Source organism: Hermetia illucens, chromosome 6 (genome assembly GCF_905115235.1).
Source record: "Hermetia illucens chromosome 6, iHerIll2.2.curated.20191125, whole genome shotgun sequence".
NCBI lineage: Eukaryota > Metazoa > Arthropoda > Insecta > Diptera > Stratiomyidae > Hermetia > Hermetia illucens.
The window spans coordinates 2,146,700-2,165,637 of record NC_051854.1 but is presented as its reverse complement, the minus strand read 5'-3'; the positions used below and the strand labels follow the sequence as shown (position 1 = coordinate 2,165,637).

General features: G+C 41.9%; 1 protein-coding gene across 2 annotated transcripts in view; it reads right to left on the bottom strand.

The window, feature by feature from the left end:
* Window positions 1-18,938, bottom strand: part of LOC119659256 (protein PAT1 homolog 1) — a 55,340-nt gene that overhangs the window by 34,780 nt on the left and 1,622 nt on the right. The window contains exons 2-8 of one of the 2 annotated variants that reach the window (XM_038067247.1): window positions 14,751-14,934; window positions 14,042-14,688; window positions 13,699-13,983; window positions 13,055-13,636; window positions 12,693-12,923; window positions 12,363-12,608; window positions 2,929-5,867 (exon numbers count right to left, since the gene is read on the bottom strand). In XM_038067247.1, coding sequence (XP_037923175.1) covers window positions 5,595-5,867; window positions 12,363-12,608; window positions 12,693-12,923; window positions 13,055-13,636; window positions 13,699-13,983; window positions 14,042-14,688; window positions 14,751-14,934 — 2,448 coding nt within the window. In that variant the 3' untranslated portion in view covers window positions 2,929-5,594. Of the gene's footprint in view, window positions 1-2,928; window positions 5,868-12,362; window positions 12,609-12,692; window positions 12,924-13,054; window positions 13,637-13,698; window positions 13,984-14,041; window positions 14,689-14,750; window positions 14,935-18,938 lie in introns of those variants that run through there. The other variant, XM_038067248.1, reaches the window with a different exon arrangement.

Sequence of the window (18,938 nt, the reverse complement as noted above, 5' to 3'; positions counted from 1 at the left end):
ACAGGTGGTAAGACAAAGTGAACTAACAAAAAAAGTGACGATGGTAAGTACTAAAACTGTTTTAGATGGATTTGACAAATGTCCTGAAAATCAAAATGTAGAATGCAAATGGACTGCAACAGCACCTATGCCTTATCTCAGACAGCTATCTCACGGGACCTACGAACATTAAAATCCGTGGCTTTTGCTCATACCATGCAACACATCACCGTCAACAAGCCATTCGTTAAAGAGAATATCAGACAAAACGAAATTTGCACAGGACAATATGCATTGGGAAAAAAGCAGGGGTGCTCAGCCATTTTTCTCGATGTCGCCCAGGCGTTTAATAAGGTGTGCCATCAAAGTCTGTTATATAAATTGCATAGGGATCTCTCAGAAGAATTTCTCGATATATTAAAATCATATGCATCAGAGCGCCTAATCAGAGTGAAATATAAAGGAACCTTCTCTGGACTGAAAAAAATTGCGGCTGGTGTACCGCAGGACCCAACACTGTTTCTCCTGTATACCAATGATATACCCTGCTGTGAAGAAGCCAAAATAGCGACATTTGTGGATGACGCTGCCATTCTTACCGCAGGTAAAATTACGAACGAAGCAAAAATAAAGTTACACAAAGCTATTGACAGCATTGTAGAATGGACCAAGAAATTGGGAAATAAAATTGAATAAAAGCAAATCAACACACATTAGCTTCACAAACAAAAAAGAAAACAGAGCTAAAGTCATCATAAACGGATAAGATGCTCCACAGGCGAGTGAGGTCAAATATTTAGGTATGACATTCGATGCTAAGCTCAGCTGGAAAAGACAAATCCTAAAAAATAACGACGAGCTAAATGCCAGATACAGACAGATGTATGACTATTTGAGAGGAATTTTCAGCTGACCATCAACAACAAACTACTAATTTATAAGCAGATCCTAAGGCCCCTATGGACACACTGTATCCAGCTCTGGGGTTGTACCAAAGAATCAAACCTGAAGGTCGTACAAACGTCCCAAAATCTACTATGCTTCTAAGTTCCCTGGTTCATTCGTAATGAGGATCTTCATAAGGACCTAGAAGAACAGTTGGTAAGTGAAGTCATTAAAGACCAAGCAATTAAACATAGCCACCGACTACGATCACATGAAAATAACGAGGACCGAAAATGGACTGACATGGCTGATATAATAAAACGACTGAAAAGAGTGAAGTCAAACGACTTGTTAGTATAAAGGTTGCCTAAAGATATAAGCTATTGAGGAACGGCCAGTTCCTCAACGAAGACAATCAAAGTGCTGAGGTGGACCAAAAGGTCTTCTCCCAATAAAAACGAAACCTAAATATGGAAAGAAAGCTGCTGGATGGGGAAATTGCAGTCGTAACTTGGCGAGAGGTGATTTTGGTGGGTAAAAATCCCACCATCTCAGGAATTGTGAACCTTGAGGTTAGTCTGCTGAAGATTTCCACCTCTTATGGTAAAAAAAATCTTTGTAATTTTCTAGGCACATTTTTGGATTCGTATATGGCTAAAAAACGAAAATATTCCTTCATATTTTTTTCAAACTACAAGATATACGTACATACTACAGACGTCGATATTATGCCGATGTTATTACCGTGTGCCTCGAGTAATTGATATTGATATAAAAATAATTAAAAAGATAAGAGTTCACTTTGTCGTGGTATTGACGAATCGATATATTATGACTTCATACACATTTTAGAATGCTCCAGTGGAGCCCCCTTAAACGGAACACAAAATAGCGCCACTTGCTAAATGTAAAGAAATTCATAGACCACATGTTCTCACCAAATTTCGTGATCATCGGTCAAGCTATTTCCAAACAAATCGCGTGTGATAAGCAGACAGATACATGTACACAGACAGACATCGAATCGGTTCTAATAAGGTTTTCTTTCACACAAAATCTTAAAAAGGTGGGCTTTTGAAGCGTATCGCCACTGGCGATGAAAAGGGGATCCACTATGACCAACACGCATCAACATCGAATGCAAAGTCGAATATTCACGGATCGAAACTCAGGCTCTGCATTTTATGAGACCAGCTGCTCCATACCCATCCCCATTACCACCAACAACTGATAAATTTGAGTCGAGCATTGAAAATAAAATGGCCAGAATATGCCAAAGTGATTTTTCAGGATGATAATGCTGCGTCTACATGTTGTACTGCCAACGGAACGTTGGAGCTGCAAACTGATATGTGTTACCCCATCCTCCATATACCCCAGATATTGCTCCTTTGGATGACAACCTTTCCGATCAATAACACATGGCCTGGCGGACCGACGTTTTCGTTTTTACTAGGAAATCAGAAAATGGATCGATTCGTGGACTATATCAAACTTGGAGAAGTTCATTTCACGCGGAATCCGTATGATGTCCGAAAGACAGGAAAAGGTAGTGGCTAACGATAGACAATATTTTGAATAATCGCATTACAATTTTTTCAAAAAAGCCCTTAAAATTAATATCTACTCCCAATAAAATACAGATACAACCATGAGTTGCATCAACTATTTGACGGGCCTGAAGTATCCAAATTAATCAATACCTAAAACGACATTTGAAGGGAGAACAGAAGAACGAAGATTAGTAGGAAAACGCCGAAAACGCTTGGCAGATCCTGTTGAGGAATTTGAGAACGCGATCGATATGGTTGGAGGGGGGACATCCTGAAAGCCAAGACCCAAAATGGGCTGTAGAAACGTGACGACGACGAGGTATAGACAGTATCGTACTGTCATACAGTATGTTAGGAAATCATTTGTTTCCTTGCGGATGTTATAAAAGTGTCAGCGGTGTAGAGGGACGCAGGAACCCGTTGTACTGTTAATTACTCTGAATTACTGAATGAAAGACACGAGATACGTGTATAAAAGAAAATATATTTTAATCAAATATTTTCCTTTTACTGTATTTTACTTCAGAAACTAAAAATTGTACAAAAAAAATCTATTTGTTTCCTCTGTTTGTTTGTTTTTTTTCCTCTCACAATAATGCGCACTATTTCTATCTTTGTTTTATTTTGTTTTCATCTCTTTTATTTTTGTCTACTCAAAAATGTATTTTTGTTTTTTTTTGTATTTTCTTCTTTATTATTAAATTGTATCATTTCATCTTAAAGATTACTATTTCAAAGATCTCGTAATATAATTGTGTTTGCTATTATTTAAATAAATTTATAAATGTTTTAAGTTATTTATTATTCTGTATAAAAAATTTAAGACAATCTGTACCCTAATTAAGAATTAACAAACAAAAAAGGTCTTAATATTTTATATTAGTTAATTTTTTTTTGTATTCGTTTTATAGATATCATTGAAACAAATATGCGATATCTTGAATGCTTAAAAGCAAATAATGATACAACTAAAATTGTTTGTTTTTTTTACCATGTTTTAGTTATGTTTCTATGCATTAGGAAATACGATTTATTCTACTATTTAACTATGTATATTTTTAGCTTTGTTTTTTTTTACAGAAACATGCGCATAATAAAACCGAAATTATAAACTGATATTATGCTTCATCCACAGATTGAATAGCGAGCATAGAGGAAGAAACAATACTCCCTTTGGTTAGGGAGTTTTCGCCCCTTCTATCACTGCTAAAGGAAAGTGTGCAAAGGTAATTCTATGAGTCTAAAAGTCTGTACCACGCATAAGGCTTCACGATTAACCATAAGAGATGAATAAACTCGTTAAGAGCATAAGATTACATAGAAAACCATAGAATGAAAGGGCACTCAATTAAAAACAAATGTGTAGTGTGCACTTTCCATCAATATCTAAAACTTTTACATAGGAATCGAAATAAAGAGTCACGTATAAAACTCAAGAAACATCTGATATCTCCCCTAGAGTCTAGACATCGAAATAACAAACATTGTAAAGATTTCGTCCCGCTTAGAACCAATCAGACAGGGAAATTGTATCTTTTTTTTCCTTTTGAACATCATTTGCACTACAATTAAATTTGCTCCTTCCATCATAAATCAAACTTCTACCTACACATATAAACGAAAGAAAAGAAAAATGAAAAAATATATATATTTACTTATCCGTAGCCCCGGTCTAGGATAACATTTGCGATAAAATAGTCTTTCAGTTACTGATCTACATAAGTCCTCGCATCATTCATCTATCAATCAGTTAAAATTTACCCATCAATTTTGCATTTATTGAAAGAAATCACAATCGAAGTTTCTGTGTAAAAACACATTTAATAAAGTTTAGCCATAATCAATTCTGCACAACGAATAATCCTTTTTTTATCATCATCTAAAAAGTGTTGAGTGCGTAGTTGGCCCTACACATCTTTTGATTTACATATTCAAATCAATCGAATCTTATATATATATACATATACACATACATAAAAAGCAAGCAGCATCAATTTGAAGGGTTGAGAGAGAGGGAAATAATAACGAAATCAATTGTAAAGTCATACAATATACCAAAGCTGATTACTGCATTAAATAACTGCTGTTTTGCTGCGTAGTATCTATAAACTTAATTTTTACCGTAGAAATCATAAAAGCACTGCAATTCGCTGCGATATAAATAAAATTAAAATGAAAAACAAGAAGCTACCACGTAAAACATGCCTCGATTAGAACTTAAAGTATTTTAACAATTGAAATAATGCTAACTTTTTGTTTGTTTTTTTTTTAACCACCTACTCTCTGACTTTCGCTCAAAACTGTCCTAAAAAATTTCGATTACTCCAAAATAATTGATCACTAAGCCAAACGTAAATTTACACACACTCATTCGATCACTTAGTTTTGCTCCGCCCTTACACGGCACCATGCTGCCGGGCGGGAAGTTATTCAGGAGTAAATGGACGTTCAGCCTCAATTGTTTCGCTACATTTCTTGGTTTTGTTTTTACATCTTTTGCTAAACATATTTCTATATCTATTGCTCGAATTTCGATTTTGTTTAAGGCAGGTTCTAAAGTATAAACTGTCCTGTTACTATCAACAAAAACTCAAGTTAATTAACTAATTAAAAACTGATTGAATCAAGGCTGAAGTTCATTAGAGTTCATTTAGATGATCATTTTCTGTTTTTTGTTGGGATCCGCGTTAATTGTTAATTTCAGTTGAGAGGAAAAAAAATATATTTTCATGGTTTGTTGAAGGGAAGTCGAACTGCATCAGAAAATGGTTTGACCTGAATGAACCCTTCCGTCAAATGAACTGCCTGTTGTGTGCAATTAGCACCGATTTACTATTGAACAGCGTAAATTTCCGAATTCGTTATCTTTCGTATCTTCCTTGAAACGAGTATAAAATTATTTTCAATCAGCTTTGACAATTTCTCTTATTTGTGTTCACTTCGTTTGGCTTGAATAATTTTCTACTTTTTGTGTACAAAACACAAACTCGAGTTTCTTTCACACTTAAAAACGAACATCCTTTGTTAGTCCGAAACAAAAAACCGAACTCTAAAAAATGAATACCGAGACCTCCGATCAACTCCATACAATTAAAAAAAGAAAAGATAAAATAAAGGAGATAAAATGAAGCGAAAAAAAGTAAAGAAATAACGATAAAAACCCAATTTTCACATTTTTTAGTTCACTTGTTGTTTAGCTTGAGAGAACAATGCCAACAGTGATTCCAGCTTGAGCGTTTCGAAACGTGAGAAATGATGAACCATTGGCTGAATTGCATCACTTTCGATGGCAGCACTAATGGTTTGATGTTGCACAGTTCGGCTCAGAGATGCTGACAATGTAGACAAGAATTGTGGCCATTCTTTATTGGAAGCTATGTCTGGATCAGACGTTGTGGCGTAAATTTGTTCAGCCCGCAGTAGAAGTGCGAATAATGATGATATACAGAACTGGAAAGACAGGACAGAATGTCGATTAATCAATGCGAACAGGAGATCGTAACAGCTTAAACTTATTTCCGTAGCTATAGATACCGAAATTATCCACCTTTTTACCTTATTTTCAATTGACTATTTAGTACCTAACTTTTGCAACAAACGTAGAAATTCAACTGTAAACATTCAAGTTAATTTAGGGAGTATCTATCTCACTGAATTGTAAACTAACTCAACGATTGATCAGGTAGCCTGAGAACCAAGATAGCACTACTTCGAAAGTCCCTTTCGGCCCAGTTATTTGTGGGTAATCTTCTCGCGAAAACCTCATGCTGGCCATGTATGAAATTACTGTTTAAAAACGCCAATAGTCCAGAATTTATAATAGATAAACTATTGTCAACTACGAGAGCAGAGTTACCTGACCACATCAGAATCACATACCTAATTTTGACCGCCCCGGTCGGCTAACACCGAAATACAGTTCCATAGAAATACACAACACCCTATTCGAGAAAATGAAGCAATTCTTCGGTACTATGAACTCTGACACACCATTATCAAAAACTATCTTATGAACAGGCAAAATTTCTACCGCAATGGGCCTAAAATCCACATCATTCACAAATATCGCGATAAATTAATGCGGCATGAACGAGAAACGGAATCAAAAATACACAACTCGACGGCGCACGCAAGAGAAAAACATTTACGCAGTAGTCGAACAATGGAAAGCCCTACCGGAATCCAGACACTTGTGTTATTGTTTAAGGCTCCACGATTCAGTTAACTATGAGAAATTGGCATTGCACAGATGGTAAGTCCATGTCCAGGGGGACACGAGGTCGCCAGGCTGACCCCCTACCAAATCGACCATCGCAACGATGCAATAATAGCAATAATCAACGAAGCTTCCTGATATAGAGGGGAAGGATGCTTTCTATGAGCAATTAGACATAGTTCAGTCACGATAAATGATCCGAATGTGTTCTCCTCGAGCATCTGATAGAGTGGTTTGTAGACTTTTCCAACTTTTACTGTATTGTCCAGAGATCATAGATCCTTCGCAGATCACAGTTGGATACTTTACAATCTAAATCGCTCTTCAGAGATCTCCAACCCTTTCAAAGACCTCGGGAGGAAGCTTGATTAAGTTATCAAGAACAAACTGTCTGATGCGTAAATTGGTAAGATTGGCACGACTGACGAATAGAGCCAAAGGTCGGGGCTCTGGAAAATGCATTCAAGCCCGACTTCAAAGTTTCATGCCCTGCTAAATAAAGAAGACATTGCCACGTGGTGGAATGAACGTCTGTTCAGCCTCAGGAAACTGGCCAGGGAAGCCTTCAATATCTGTTACAAATATCTAGTACAAATATTGACAACCATACAAGTACTGTTTTAAGAGATACAAGAAGCCAAGAGGCGGTACTGGTTTGACTATTGTAGAACATTGAAAGCACCAGCGAATCTGCGAGGCTCAGTAAGATTCAGTTCATGGAAAACTTTCCTAAAAAGTCAGAAGACTCCTAGGCGGAATTTTCTGGAAAAATCGCGAGGAGCACTGTGAGTCAGAGCCTTGCGTGGATAACAAAGTGGACTAGGCTATAGACAACTTCCACGCATATAAAGTTCCGGGTCCAGTCAGTCATGCTACAGAAGCAGTAAGAATGGATTATGCCGTGTCTTGTCGAGATTCATCGGGCTGTATCTCCTTGGGATACGTACCACACTCTTGAAGACACGCTTGGTTTTCATACCGTAAGCGGGCAGGCCGGCCATGAGTTCGCGAAGGACTTTCGACCAATCAGCCTTATCTCTTTCGTATTGAAGACCCTAGAGCGCTTCTGGACGTTCTCTTAAGAACAATCATGGAGAGAATGCCCTTCTCCAAGTATCAGTATGCCTACCTCAAAGGCAAATCCACAGAAACCGCTCTCCACGCGCTACCTTCCACGATGTAGAGTGAGCATTCAACAACGTTAGTCTGAATGCCATCTAGGAAGCCTTAACCAGCGTAGGATTGGAGGGGTATCTTACACATTGGATAATTTTCATGCTAAGAACTAGGATAATTCTATCTGATCTGAGAGGTAGCCATTTGACCAAAGCTGTGGCGAAGGAACTCCTCAGGGCGGCATTTCTCTGGTGCTCTGGTTTGGACACATCCTCCAGGCTGATGCGGCAGTGCAGGAACACGCTGAACCATATATTGGTGCGCTCAGCGTCACCCTACTTTGGGTTCCCATTCATAGGAACATAGAGGGGAATGGACGGGCTGACGGACTGGCCAGGCGGGATTCTGCTGTTGGCAGACCCTCGGGGGGCATAGTCTATGTCCCACTGGCGGCCGTTAAGAGTGGCTCACCACTTGCGCAATAGCAAGGAGGATTTTGCCCGCATATAACATCCGATCCCGAGAGCTTATGTGCCAGAAGCGTGCAAAAGCAATTCGCCTTGCCGAAGCTGCGGAGAGGAAGGCCAAATCCTCAGGCACTTCCTTTTGATTTGCCCAGCTTTAGCTAGCCAGGCTGTGGACACTAGGTAAGTGATTCTTTGAAGACTTTAGAGAGATCACTAGCTGCAGTGTGGAGAAGGTAATTTCTTTCGTGAATTTTACCGGCTGGCTCTGAAAATCTGAGCCGTCTGACGCTGTCAATGTTCTTACCGCAGCATAAATGGAAAGAGAAGTTTGTGGCATCAAAACGGCGCACCAGAAGGCTAATTGAGAGCTTCGGAGCGACCATTAATGAATACCTACCCCGACCGCGCGTTGGACAAAACATCGCGACGCTGCACCCGAACGAGGGAAAGCATATGGGAATGCATCATCGCGATATTCTGATGGTATTTTTTTACTGTTTTGTTTCACCCCCCACGATACTGACAGTTTCAAGTGTCTGGCTATGTGAGGACTGTGAGTTAATGCTTTTTCCAGACACTTGCGCTATTGTTTAAGACAGAATTACCATGATTACAAGAAATTCGCTATGACAAGATGATAAGTGCACGCTTAGTCAATCAGGATCACGAGCCTGCCCCCTCTACCAAACTGACCGTTGTGCCGTTATCGGATTAATATTTTCTAATTGTCTATTAACTAAATAAAATCTCTGAAAGTAGAAACAATCAACAGAGATTCCCGATACAGAAGGTGAAGGTTGCTTTCTATGATCAATTAGACAGAATTCACGAGAGCCTACTAAAGATTTCATTGTGGTTATGATGGAAGATCTTAATGCCAAGGGTGGGGTCTGAGAACAGTTTGTTGGAGCGGTTTATGGAATTTTGCAACTTTCACCGTGTTGTCTTCGGTGGCAAACTATTGGCAAGATCAATTGGATTTTGAGTGACTGACAACGAACATACATCTCGTAAGATCGACCATATCGCGATCAACAGTAGATGTAGGAATTCAGCGGTACTGACATTGACCTCGAAAGGGACGATCATTTGAACAGAGCGTCAGTTCCAAATTCAATACAGACGTTTCCATAATCCAGCTGTTATCCAGGAGGAAAACTTTTTTTTCTCTCTATCCAACCCACCCGTACTTTTATCTTTGGGAGGAATGAACTTGACGCTACTACGCTGATTGCCGAAATGTGGAAGTGAATCGATAAACGTAAAGAGCTGAGAGCTCCGTTGATGGCTCCAAGCGGAACTGAGCACGACACGCTAGAGTTCCGTTACCATGAAAAACAACGAAAAGAATTTTATTATTCCGTTGGTCAGGGAAGCAGGAGCTGCCCCAGACTACTGTACACCAAATCACGAAAGAGTTTGCAGATGGTTGTGAGCCACCTAATTGTCCTGTGAGGGACGTTAGTGGTACGCTTCTTAGCCATAATGTAGAGCAACTAAATAGATGAAATGAGCACCCCAAAACGACTCTCAATCATATATCATCCGGTAAAGTTCCACCTTGTGAAGGCAGCTCATTCGAACAGAAGTGAAATTATCTTTGATATCAACGCGCATAACCGGAGTAAAGTCACCGGTCTCAACATCTTTCTGTGGAACTTTTCCTTGCAGCTCCTGTAGTCTCTCGTGCTACTTCCACTCATTCATAAATCCGAGGAATTTGAAACCTTTCTCAGTGAATGATAGAAAGGAATGATCATTGAGATTCTGACAAAGGCACCCGGTCTTGATTGTTAAAACTGGAGTGGTCTTTCGGACTCCTTGCTGTCGCGAAGACATTAGTTAAAACATCCTAGGACGCAGCAGGGAATACCTCGAAATCTTAATTTACAGAGAGAAAGCTGATTTGATACCCGCTCGAATAAATTAGCCACCTTCGTGTCCGTGTGGGAAGTTTAGATAAATGCTCCATCAGCTCCTTATCAATTGCGAGAAAACGTTCGACCGCGTCTACAAGGAGTGTATTTGGAATGTTCTACGAAGGGGGACAATCCCGAGAAATTGATAACTATTATGAAAGTGACATATGACGGCGTGAAATATCACGTGCTCCATTGAAATCCATTGCAAAGGCCGACTAGGTTGCATTCTGCCACCGATACTATCCCTTCTAGTTATCAGTGACGTTCTCCATGTCGTCTTGTTCAGGGCGCTCAAGTTGTCAGTCCACAACGAGCTCTGCCCGCGGTATGAACGCAATGACAACCACTTTGAAACCCCCACAAGGGGCCAACCGTAAATAACCAGGCCGAGAGCACATCCTCCAAGAATTTTCCTGAAACATATCCTCTCAGAGTCATCATTGCCCCCATGGTACCGAATAATCCTCGGTGCGGCTTCGTGGCAAGAGCTTCTTCAGCTAAGTCCCTTGCCAGACTCGGATCTGTTCGGCTTCTTCCAGTGCATGAGGCACAGAGAGCCTATATTCATCCCTTTATTTATTGAGGCTTCTTTTTCTTCGATATTTAATAGACCTCTTTTGATGAGTTTCCAAGAAACGCTATCCGTTCTATCGTATTTTTGTAATCGTGATAATTGCTTATTCGTGCGAGTAGCATACCGCAGTGGTTTTGTTTTTTTTTGGCAAGAATGCAGCAGGTTATCAGCTAAGATCATCGCAGACCTACCCGAGCTTAATCCAGCGCAGTCAGATGATTTGGGAATGCAAAAGGTAGACAACAAATGCTTCTGCATACGTGGCTTTGAGCGATGCCAGTTTTCCTGCTTTCAATGAAAATTACTGCTTTGATCTTGGCGCCCTTTTCTCAAGATTTGACTTCCTCGGGACTTCTTCCTGTCGCCAGGGATCGCTCGATTGATAGAGTTGCGCTTAACAACTCAGGGGCAGAACCGCTTAATTGTATCTAAGGTATTGGACAAGGCTTCCATCTACTGATATGGTTTAGCCTGAACCAGGTGTAATCCGGGACCTGCCTCGTACCCACGACGAGGCTCTGATCGTAGCCACAAAATTAATCTGTTTTCAAAGAGGACCGTAAGTTTAACAGCTGCAAAGTTCATAGGCTAAAAGATGGATGGCACTACTAATGTAAAATCGTCGACTCAATAGGTTGCGGTGGGCGGGTCATTTAATCCGTATGGATGAAGATGACCCAGCCCGGAAAGTCTATAAGGCTAATATCTATGGTAGAAAAAGAAGATGGGGCAGACCTTGCCTGCGATGAAGCGGCGGTGTAGGTCAGAACGCCAGACTGCTGGAAGGCCTCGTCACAAAACCGGGGTGTCTGGAGTTCGTTATTAAGGCAGGCCTAGACCGGATACCGGTTGTTGCGCCGTTGATGATGATGATAATTTGCACTCACTTTTTGTTTGTCAAATTATAGACTTTCTTATAAACTTGGAATTAAAATAATACGAAAAGCTTGGGTAAACACTTAAGTTATCCCAGCAATCCTGGTAATTAATTCAAGTGTTCAACGCAATAATCAAGGTAGAATCACCGCGTTGAACATTAACTAAGTTTACAGACGTGGGCTCGAACTATTTCTTGCTGAGAATACACCAAGAATACGTCAAATCCTCAACTCCCATATCACCAAATGAGAAAACCCTATCATAATCAATGGAAAGTAGGTCTGCCCCTTCATTCAGGGTCGTGATCTCGCTTGAATTCTTACCTTTCGCGAATCAACCACAACATTGAAAATATCAACCCGGAATGCAATGGCACTCGCTACCTCCCAAGTGGCTCCGAGCTCACTTTCAAAATATTACGAAGCGGCCCTATCGAGGCGACGTGATTAACCACGATACTATTCTTTGCAAACCTTGCGGTTTCTGTAAAATTGATCATTGAATGAATCCTGGGAAGGTGCAACATTTTCCAGGGAGAGAAGAAGGGGTGATAAATAAAGTTCCAAAAAGGGGACCAGCCTTGAGTGCGATAGCTGCCCCTAATAGCCCACGCTGTATTAATTCCTCCGGGTGGCCCGAATAAATGCCTTCTTGTGTAAATATACAATTGAACTGACGAGCAGTCGCACTCCAACCACTTAATTACAGTTTAGGGTGATAATACATATGTGATAAAAGTGAATAAATTTTTATGAAAAAGTCGGTACTTACTTTGCAAGCGAATAGAACATTAACCCTCTTGTCGTTCAATGGCATCGAATTAGCAATCTTTATGACATCACTAAGATCTGCTTCCACGATTTGCTTTTTAAAGTGCGGATAAAGTGCAAACAACAAACCATCGCCATCATCCTTGTCTTTCTTCAGTACATTCTGGAGTGACATGAAAACACCACACCAAACATTCCATCGAACAGGATTGTCCTCAATGAAAGGCATAATGCGACGAATCAAGGCCTGCAAAGTAAATTCAAAGCATTATACATCTACCATCCCCAATCTCCCCATCTATCAATCGCTCGAGGTTCTTCCAGTACATACCTTGCCTTTTCGTACGTTCATCATCAAAGCGACTTTCTCAGTTGAAATGAGTGGTAATAGTTTCTGTAACAGTTTATCACGTGATTCAATTTCGTAGCTGTTCTTATCACTAATCGATGAATTCACTGAATTTCCTGCCGAATCTGCTTTGTCAGAATCCTTTCCTGCTCTGTTCGCGGCTTCTATCATGGCCAACTCCAGAGCTTGTTGCTTCTCCTTTTCTTTACGTTCCTGTAATGACACGATTCATTAAAAAACTGCAACAGCTGCCTTACAAGCGCTTTCAAATGTGATTTAACAACTTAACTCCTCCCCCAACCTTTAAAGCAACAAAATAAAAATAAATTTCATTCTTGACTTACCCTAACCACCGCAAACGTCGCAATCGCTGCCGGATTTTCCAAATCCTCAAGTTTCAATATAATCCTATAAACAGTTTCAATATGCAACAACAATTGTCGAGATTTTCGTTGTGCCGACAGTTCAATAGACGTGTTAAATTGCGGACTACTATCACTACCCATCACGTCCATATCAATAATTTTCCGGGGTGCCGTCACGCTTCCATATTGAAGTTTACCCAGAGAATTTTCAAATTGCAACGGTGTATGCGTTCGAATAATTGGCTCCTTGTCTGCTTTCGTCTCGGAATTTTTCCGTTCTCGATTCTGTCCGTTGCGAATGTTTGCGCCGTTCTTGCCCATCGATATTAGGACAAGTTGCGCATGTCCTTTCGGCTGGATCAATGGATGATTCAGTTGGTTATCTTTATGCGCTTTGCTTTGACTGTCACCCCGCAGTTTGGCTCGTCTCTCTTTCAGCACGGTATAGTAATAATCGTCTATGTACGGGGTCTCGGTATTCAGTTGTGACAATTGGATTCCTATCAGCCAGTGTTTATCCCGGGCGCTCATTAAGTTTGAATATTCGTCAAATTCTTCGACCTAAATAGAACAAATAAACCCTCCCTGACGAACAATTCATGGGGAAAAAGTCAAATACTCACATTTCCGTTCGATCGCATATTCACCTTTCCATGATTCTTCTGCTGATGCTGATAACCTTGCATGTAGGGGTTGTGTGGATAATTTGAATTGTTATATCCATGATTCATGCCGCGATTGTTGCCCAGCATCGGATGGTTCTGCTGAATTTCCTGTACCAGCCGTTGATTGAACTGATTCACGGCATTGGTGGCGGGCATGCCCTGCATCATATTTGGTTGCATAGGTAATCTGGGCGAGATCATTGGAGGTCCCATAGGCCGCATGGCATTGAAATTAGGATGCATCTGTAATAACCATTAACAGTTTTAGCAAACAGACCGAATTTAAACTTCCCACACTTACCGCAAAGTTATTAAGGGCAATTGGCAAATTGTGTGACATATTGCGTGGGAAATTGGGATGAGGTGGACCGGGAAGACCATGAGGTGCTGACATCATCGGCATTTGTGGGAAACCAGGTGGTCCGCGATGCCCTGCCTGATTGCCTTGATGCATATTCATGGGATGTGGTGGAGCATTGAAATTCATTCGGGGTGCACTGAATCCTGGCGGTGCTGATGGTCGATTGAAACCACTCACATTTGGGGCGGAGATTGGTGGTTGCATATTGGGTAATGGTGTTGTGGGCTTAGGAGTGCCAGTTCGCATTTGTTGATTGCGAATATTCCTCTCGATATCTTCCACTGTGCATATTTTAGGCGGTATATTGGGCGCTGGTGGCAGTCCAAACATTCTATTTTGATGTTGTTGCTGTTGCGTTTGCATTGCTTGGTGTTGCTGTTGTTGATGCTGCTGCATGCTGTCAAATGGATGACGAAGATGTCGTCGTAAAAAGGCTTCCGGGTTTGGATATCCATTGTTGGATATATTCTGTTGTACTTCTGGTTTATAAGGTGTTGCCCACACCCTGGGGTCCAATTGTATTCTACTCTCATTGTCGTCCGATCCAATGTCCACATCGTCAAGCTTAACTCCTGATAGATTAATTTCTGTGAAATAGAATAGAATTGGGATAAAGGACGGAAGGATAAGTGCTTCTGAGTAAACGAACCTAAGTCTGACCCCTCATCTTCGTCCTTACTGTCTGAACCATTATGCCCGTCGAGCTTCACCAACGTTTCGTGAATATTTTCCCAGTCACCGTTGATGGCAGCTCCAAATGTTTCGTCATTTAGGGCATCGTATTCTTCCTCCTCTTCACCATCCCTACGTCCACCTCCTCCGTCATCCTCCACCTGAAAGTTAATAATGGAATTTGAACGAAATACAACAACACGATCCAAACGCTTACAGCAATGTTTTGAAAAAATTATGATTTTGAAAATCACTTTGTTAAGGACGAAAAGGAATTGCCAATTTTGATCTTCTAAACCAATACAAAATCCTTTGCCAACCACAGCCAGGTTTCACTGTGTTATCTACAGAATTTATTATAAGTTTTGTGATAAGAGAAGATCACTCAAGATATAATTGAAAAACCTACGAAGTATCCCTCGTATGCATCTACACAAGATTTCAGCATTTTTCCTGGAAACAACGCAATTGGAAAAATCTACGAAAGAATCGTTCAGAAAGCCTAGCGCCGGATCTGATTATGCTTCAGATTAAGGTTGCATAATTCGCCTTGTCCTTACACGACCTGTTCATGGTGGTTACTGAAAATCCTCTTCGAGCGGGCCAAGAATGTGTAGGGCCGGGTTGATAGTAGGTTCTTCCAACCGACGAGGAATTGTTTGCCTGCTGGTCATGTATTAGGGGCAAGTGGACTTGGCGGGGGATAAGCCTCCCTGCACTGGAGGAAGTGCTAACAGGACCCTAAGCCAAGGTGGAGCAGCATACACCGAAGACTGCGTGGCCAATGGAGATGTTGGTCTTTAGTATGCGAATTCTGAATACCTTGGATACCTCCACTCCAAATAAGACCCCCCCTTCTAGCCAGAGTGGATATTCTTCCCGCACTACTCGTGGGACCAAGATATGGATTCAATAAAAAAATACAAAAAACGTACTATAGAAGTAGAGCTGGTGATGCGAGGTGCATCATCGGAGGAAGAGCTCCGGCCAGGGGACAGTAGACATCGAGAGCAACACAGCCGTTGCCAGCCGCAACAGCTCCTGAAGCGAAGCGGGGCATGGACTGGAGCTGAGTACAGCGAGTAGGGGATCCTCTTAAAAGCAAGAGGTTGAAAGAATGTTGATCACCGGAAAAATGGAGGTCTGGAATCCTGCTCAAGAGCCAGTACCAGAAGACCATACATTTGCTGAGTAAGATTGCGAAGCATAAGAAGACCGGTACTATCGACGATCGGGACGAAAAGGAACTCGTTGAATATCGGGCAATTGTTGAAATATATATGAATAAATGCCTGGAAGAAGAGCAGAAGACGAAGCCCACCGCTCTCAAACGCAATCTATCTCAAGACAGGGTCGTATAAAAAGACGCTAAACAATCTCTGTAGATAGATAAACAGCAACAGCCAGCCGACGTGGCTAGGAGTCACTCACGTGTAGCACTGACGGATGACAATGACACTAGCGGGAATCTAGCGCCGGAATTATGGACCAGTGTGGTAGAGCACCTCTTGGCCGGCAAAGGCGAACACACGGGATTCATCCCTTCCTTCGATTTCTCTCAAGTGGTCCGTGGATTCTACGTTACAGCATGCGAAGACCAATTTTCCACGGACTTTTGCGGTTCGTGCGCCGTTAAAATTAGCGACGCCTAGGATGACATAAAGCTCAAAGCCATCCCCTATAACGAGATCTCTAGGAGACCGGTTGTTCGCATCTGGCTGCCGAAAATCCACATGGATAAGTGCAAGTTCGGACAACTGGGTAGTTACCAGGGAGGAGGAACCCCAGGCGAACAGAAAGATTTTTCTGGTCCGGCTACTTGCCGACCTGCACCAACCTGGCAACCCTGTGTGTGAAACGTCGCGAGGGTGAACATCGGGAAATTCGTTGCAGCTCTTTGGAATAGGACAAAATTGCGCTGGATGGCGCTTCGGGGGGCGGTAGTGTTGCAGCTAATAATATCGTAAATTTAGTGATGCACCCCAGTCGTAACAAGCCTTTTATGTACTGGGGGACGGCAGAAATTTCCGATCAACTTAGGGAGTGTCATAAGCTCACTCGTTTGGCACAATGTTTACACGCCGGCGAGGAGGCATGCGACACAAAGGCAGAGTATAGATCAGCAGAAAGGAGACTCCACAGTGCGATAAATAAAAGCCAATCTCGCGACTGGCTCGATGAACGGAAGGGGTTGAAGGTTCTACTCACCGCTGCGAGTGATGGCGGGCGTGATGCGCTCAAACTCCGATACGCGAGCGAAATCCCGAGAAGTTCAGCGTAGTGTACGAAGTAACAAAAGAGATTTTGCTATTGTGCTGGTCAGGGAAGCGGAAGATGCCGCAGATCGAAATGATTTCAGAACTGAATTCTGCATCACGAAAGAGCTTGCATGTGGTCGCAAATCTTTCGATGATGCTGTGAAGGACGCGCTTCCTGCCGCCGCAAAACTAATAGCTAAAATAGTCCTGGAACGCATCAAAGAACATCTCGGAAGCTTGATCGACAAAAAGCAGGCTGGTTTCCGCTCGATCTTCCTGCATCGACCACATCAAAACCCGACGGTCCATTTTGGAACAATACGCGGAATTTAGATCTTCGCTGCATCTGCTCTGCATCGATTTCGAAATAGCTTTTGATAGTGTGAACAGAGAGGGTATCTGGGGTGCTCTACGTAGGAAGGACATTTCGGAGAAACTAGTATCAGAGCGACATATGATGGCGCAAAATGTCACGTGCTGCACCGAGGTAAATTCTCGGAAGATTTTAAGTTCCAAACGAGAGCATCCTGTCATCGATATAATTTCTTCTTGTTATCGGTGACGTTCTTCATACTGACCTGTCCGGAGGACGAGGAGGAATTCAATGGACGACGGCATCTTTCCTCAAAAACCTCGACTACACTGATTGCATCTGTTTGATCTCTCACCGTGTCATGGATCTGGGCGAAATGACTCTGGATATGGAAAGAAAGGCAAGTAGAATTGGACTGAAGATAAACACCAACAAAACCAAGGTTGTCAGGTTGACTGGTCATTGCACTCTCCCTATCTGCATTAATGGGCAGAAAATAGAACGCGTCGATCAATTTGTATATCTAGGAAGCGTGGTTTCTGCCGACGGTAGCATTAACAGAACTAGATCTGTTTTCGTTGCCCTGTCAGTTATCTCAACAATAAGATAAGAATAAGAATTGAGATTGTTCTGTGCTAGTGTTCTTTCTGTGTTGCTATATGGGAGTAGCATATGAAAAGCGAACTCCACTGTCACTCAGAAGCTCCCAGCTTTCATCAATACCTGTCTTCGTCCTATAATCGGAGTACGCCAACCTGACACTATCTTAAACGAACAACTTGGTCGACGCACAGGCTTGTGGACAGTGACAGTGGATAGGTCACAGATTAAGGAGGGAGCGACAATTGCATTGCGGGCTATGCGCGTTAGTGTGGTTAACGCGTTAAAACGCACCAAGGGGTGGAAGGTAACCATAAATAAGTTCCCGTGGTTACTTGGCTATAAACTTGTCACCCGGGAATCGGGGCTATGCGGAAAACCCCTGCATACTAAGTATCGACCAAATGGATCGTATTGTACGGGCATTACTCCGCAGACATGGAAAGCACGTCGGGAGTGGCAAACCCGTGCCTTTGAATTGAAGCGGCCAACACCGAACACACCTTTTTCTCTTGTGAAAGTTACGATGAATTTCCCCAGCAGCTTTATGCAAATACAGGGGAGCTCTCTCCACACAGCATTAAGCTCGACGGTTATAGGGACCGAATGCCAAGAGATTCCCAGAACTTACAACTTCTCCTTTCTCGCTGGTGAAAGGAGATCCCTGACCTGGGGACTCCCTAAGCCGGGTGAGCGGAAGAGCTACCCCGAAGTAATGTGTCAAACGATTCCAGCGTAGCTCTTTGATGACAGGCAGGTATTTAGTTGGAAGTTCTATGGCGTATCGTTGCGAGACTTCACCTGTCAGTGCGTAAACGCATGCAGTTACTCTACTCCAAAAAAGGAGGTGTAAGGTTGGGACTTCCGCATTAATGATGTCGGCACTGAGGAATGGGTCTGAATGGAATTAACGGAAGAGAGCTTTGCCGTTATCATTGCTAACTGAATCGCCCCAGGTCATATGCGTGGCGTTGAGGTTGCCGCCCAGGATGAA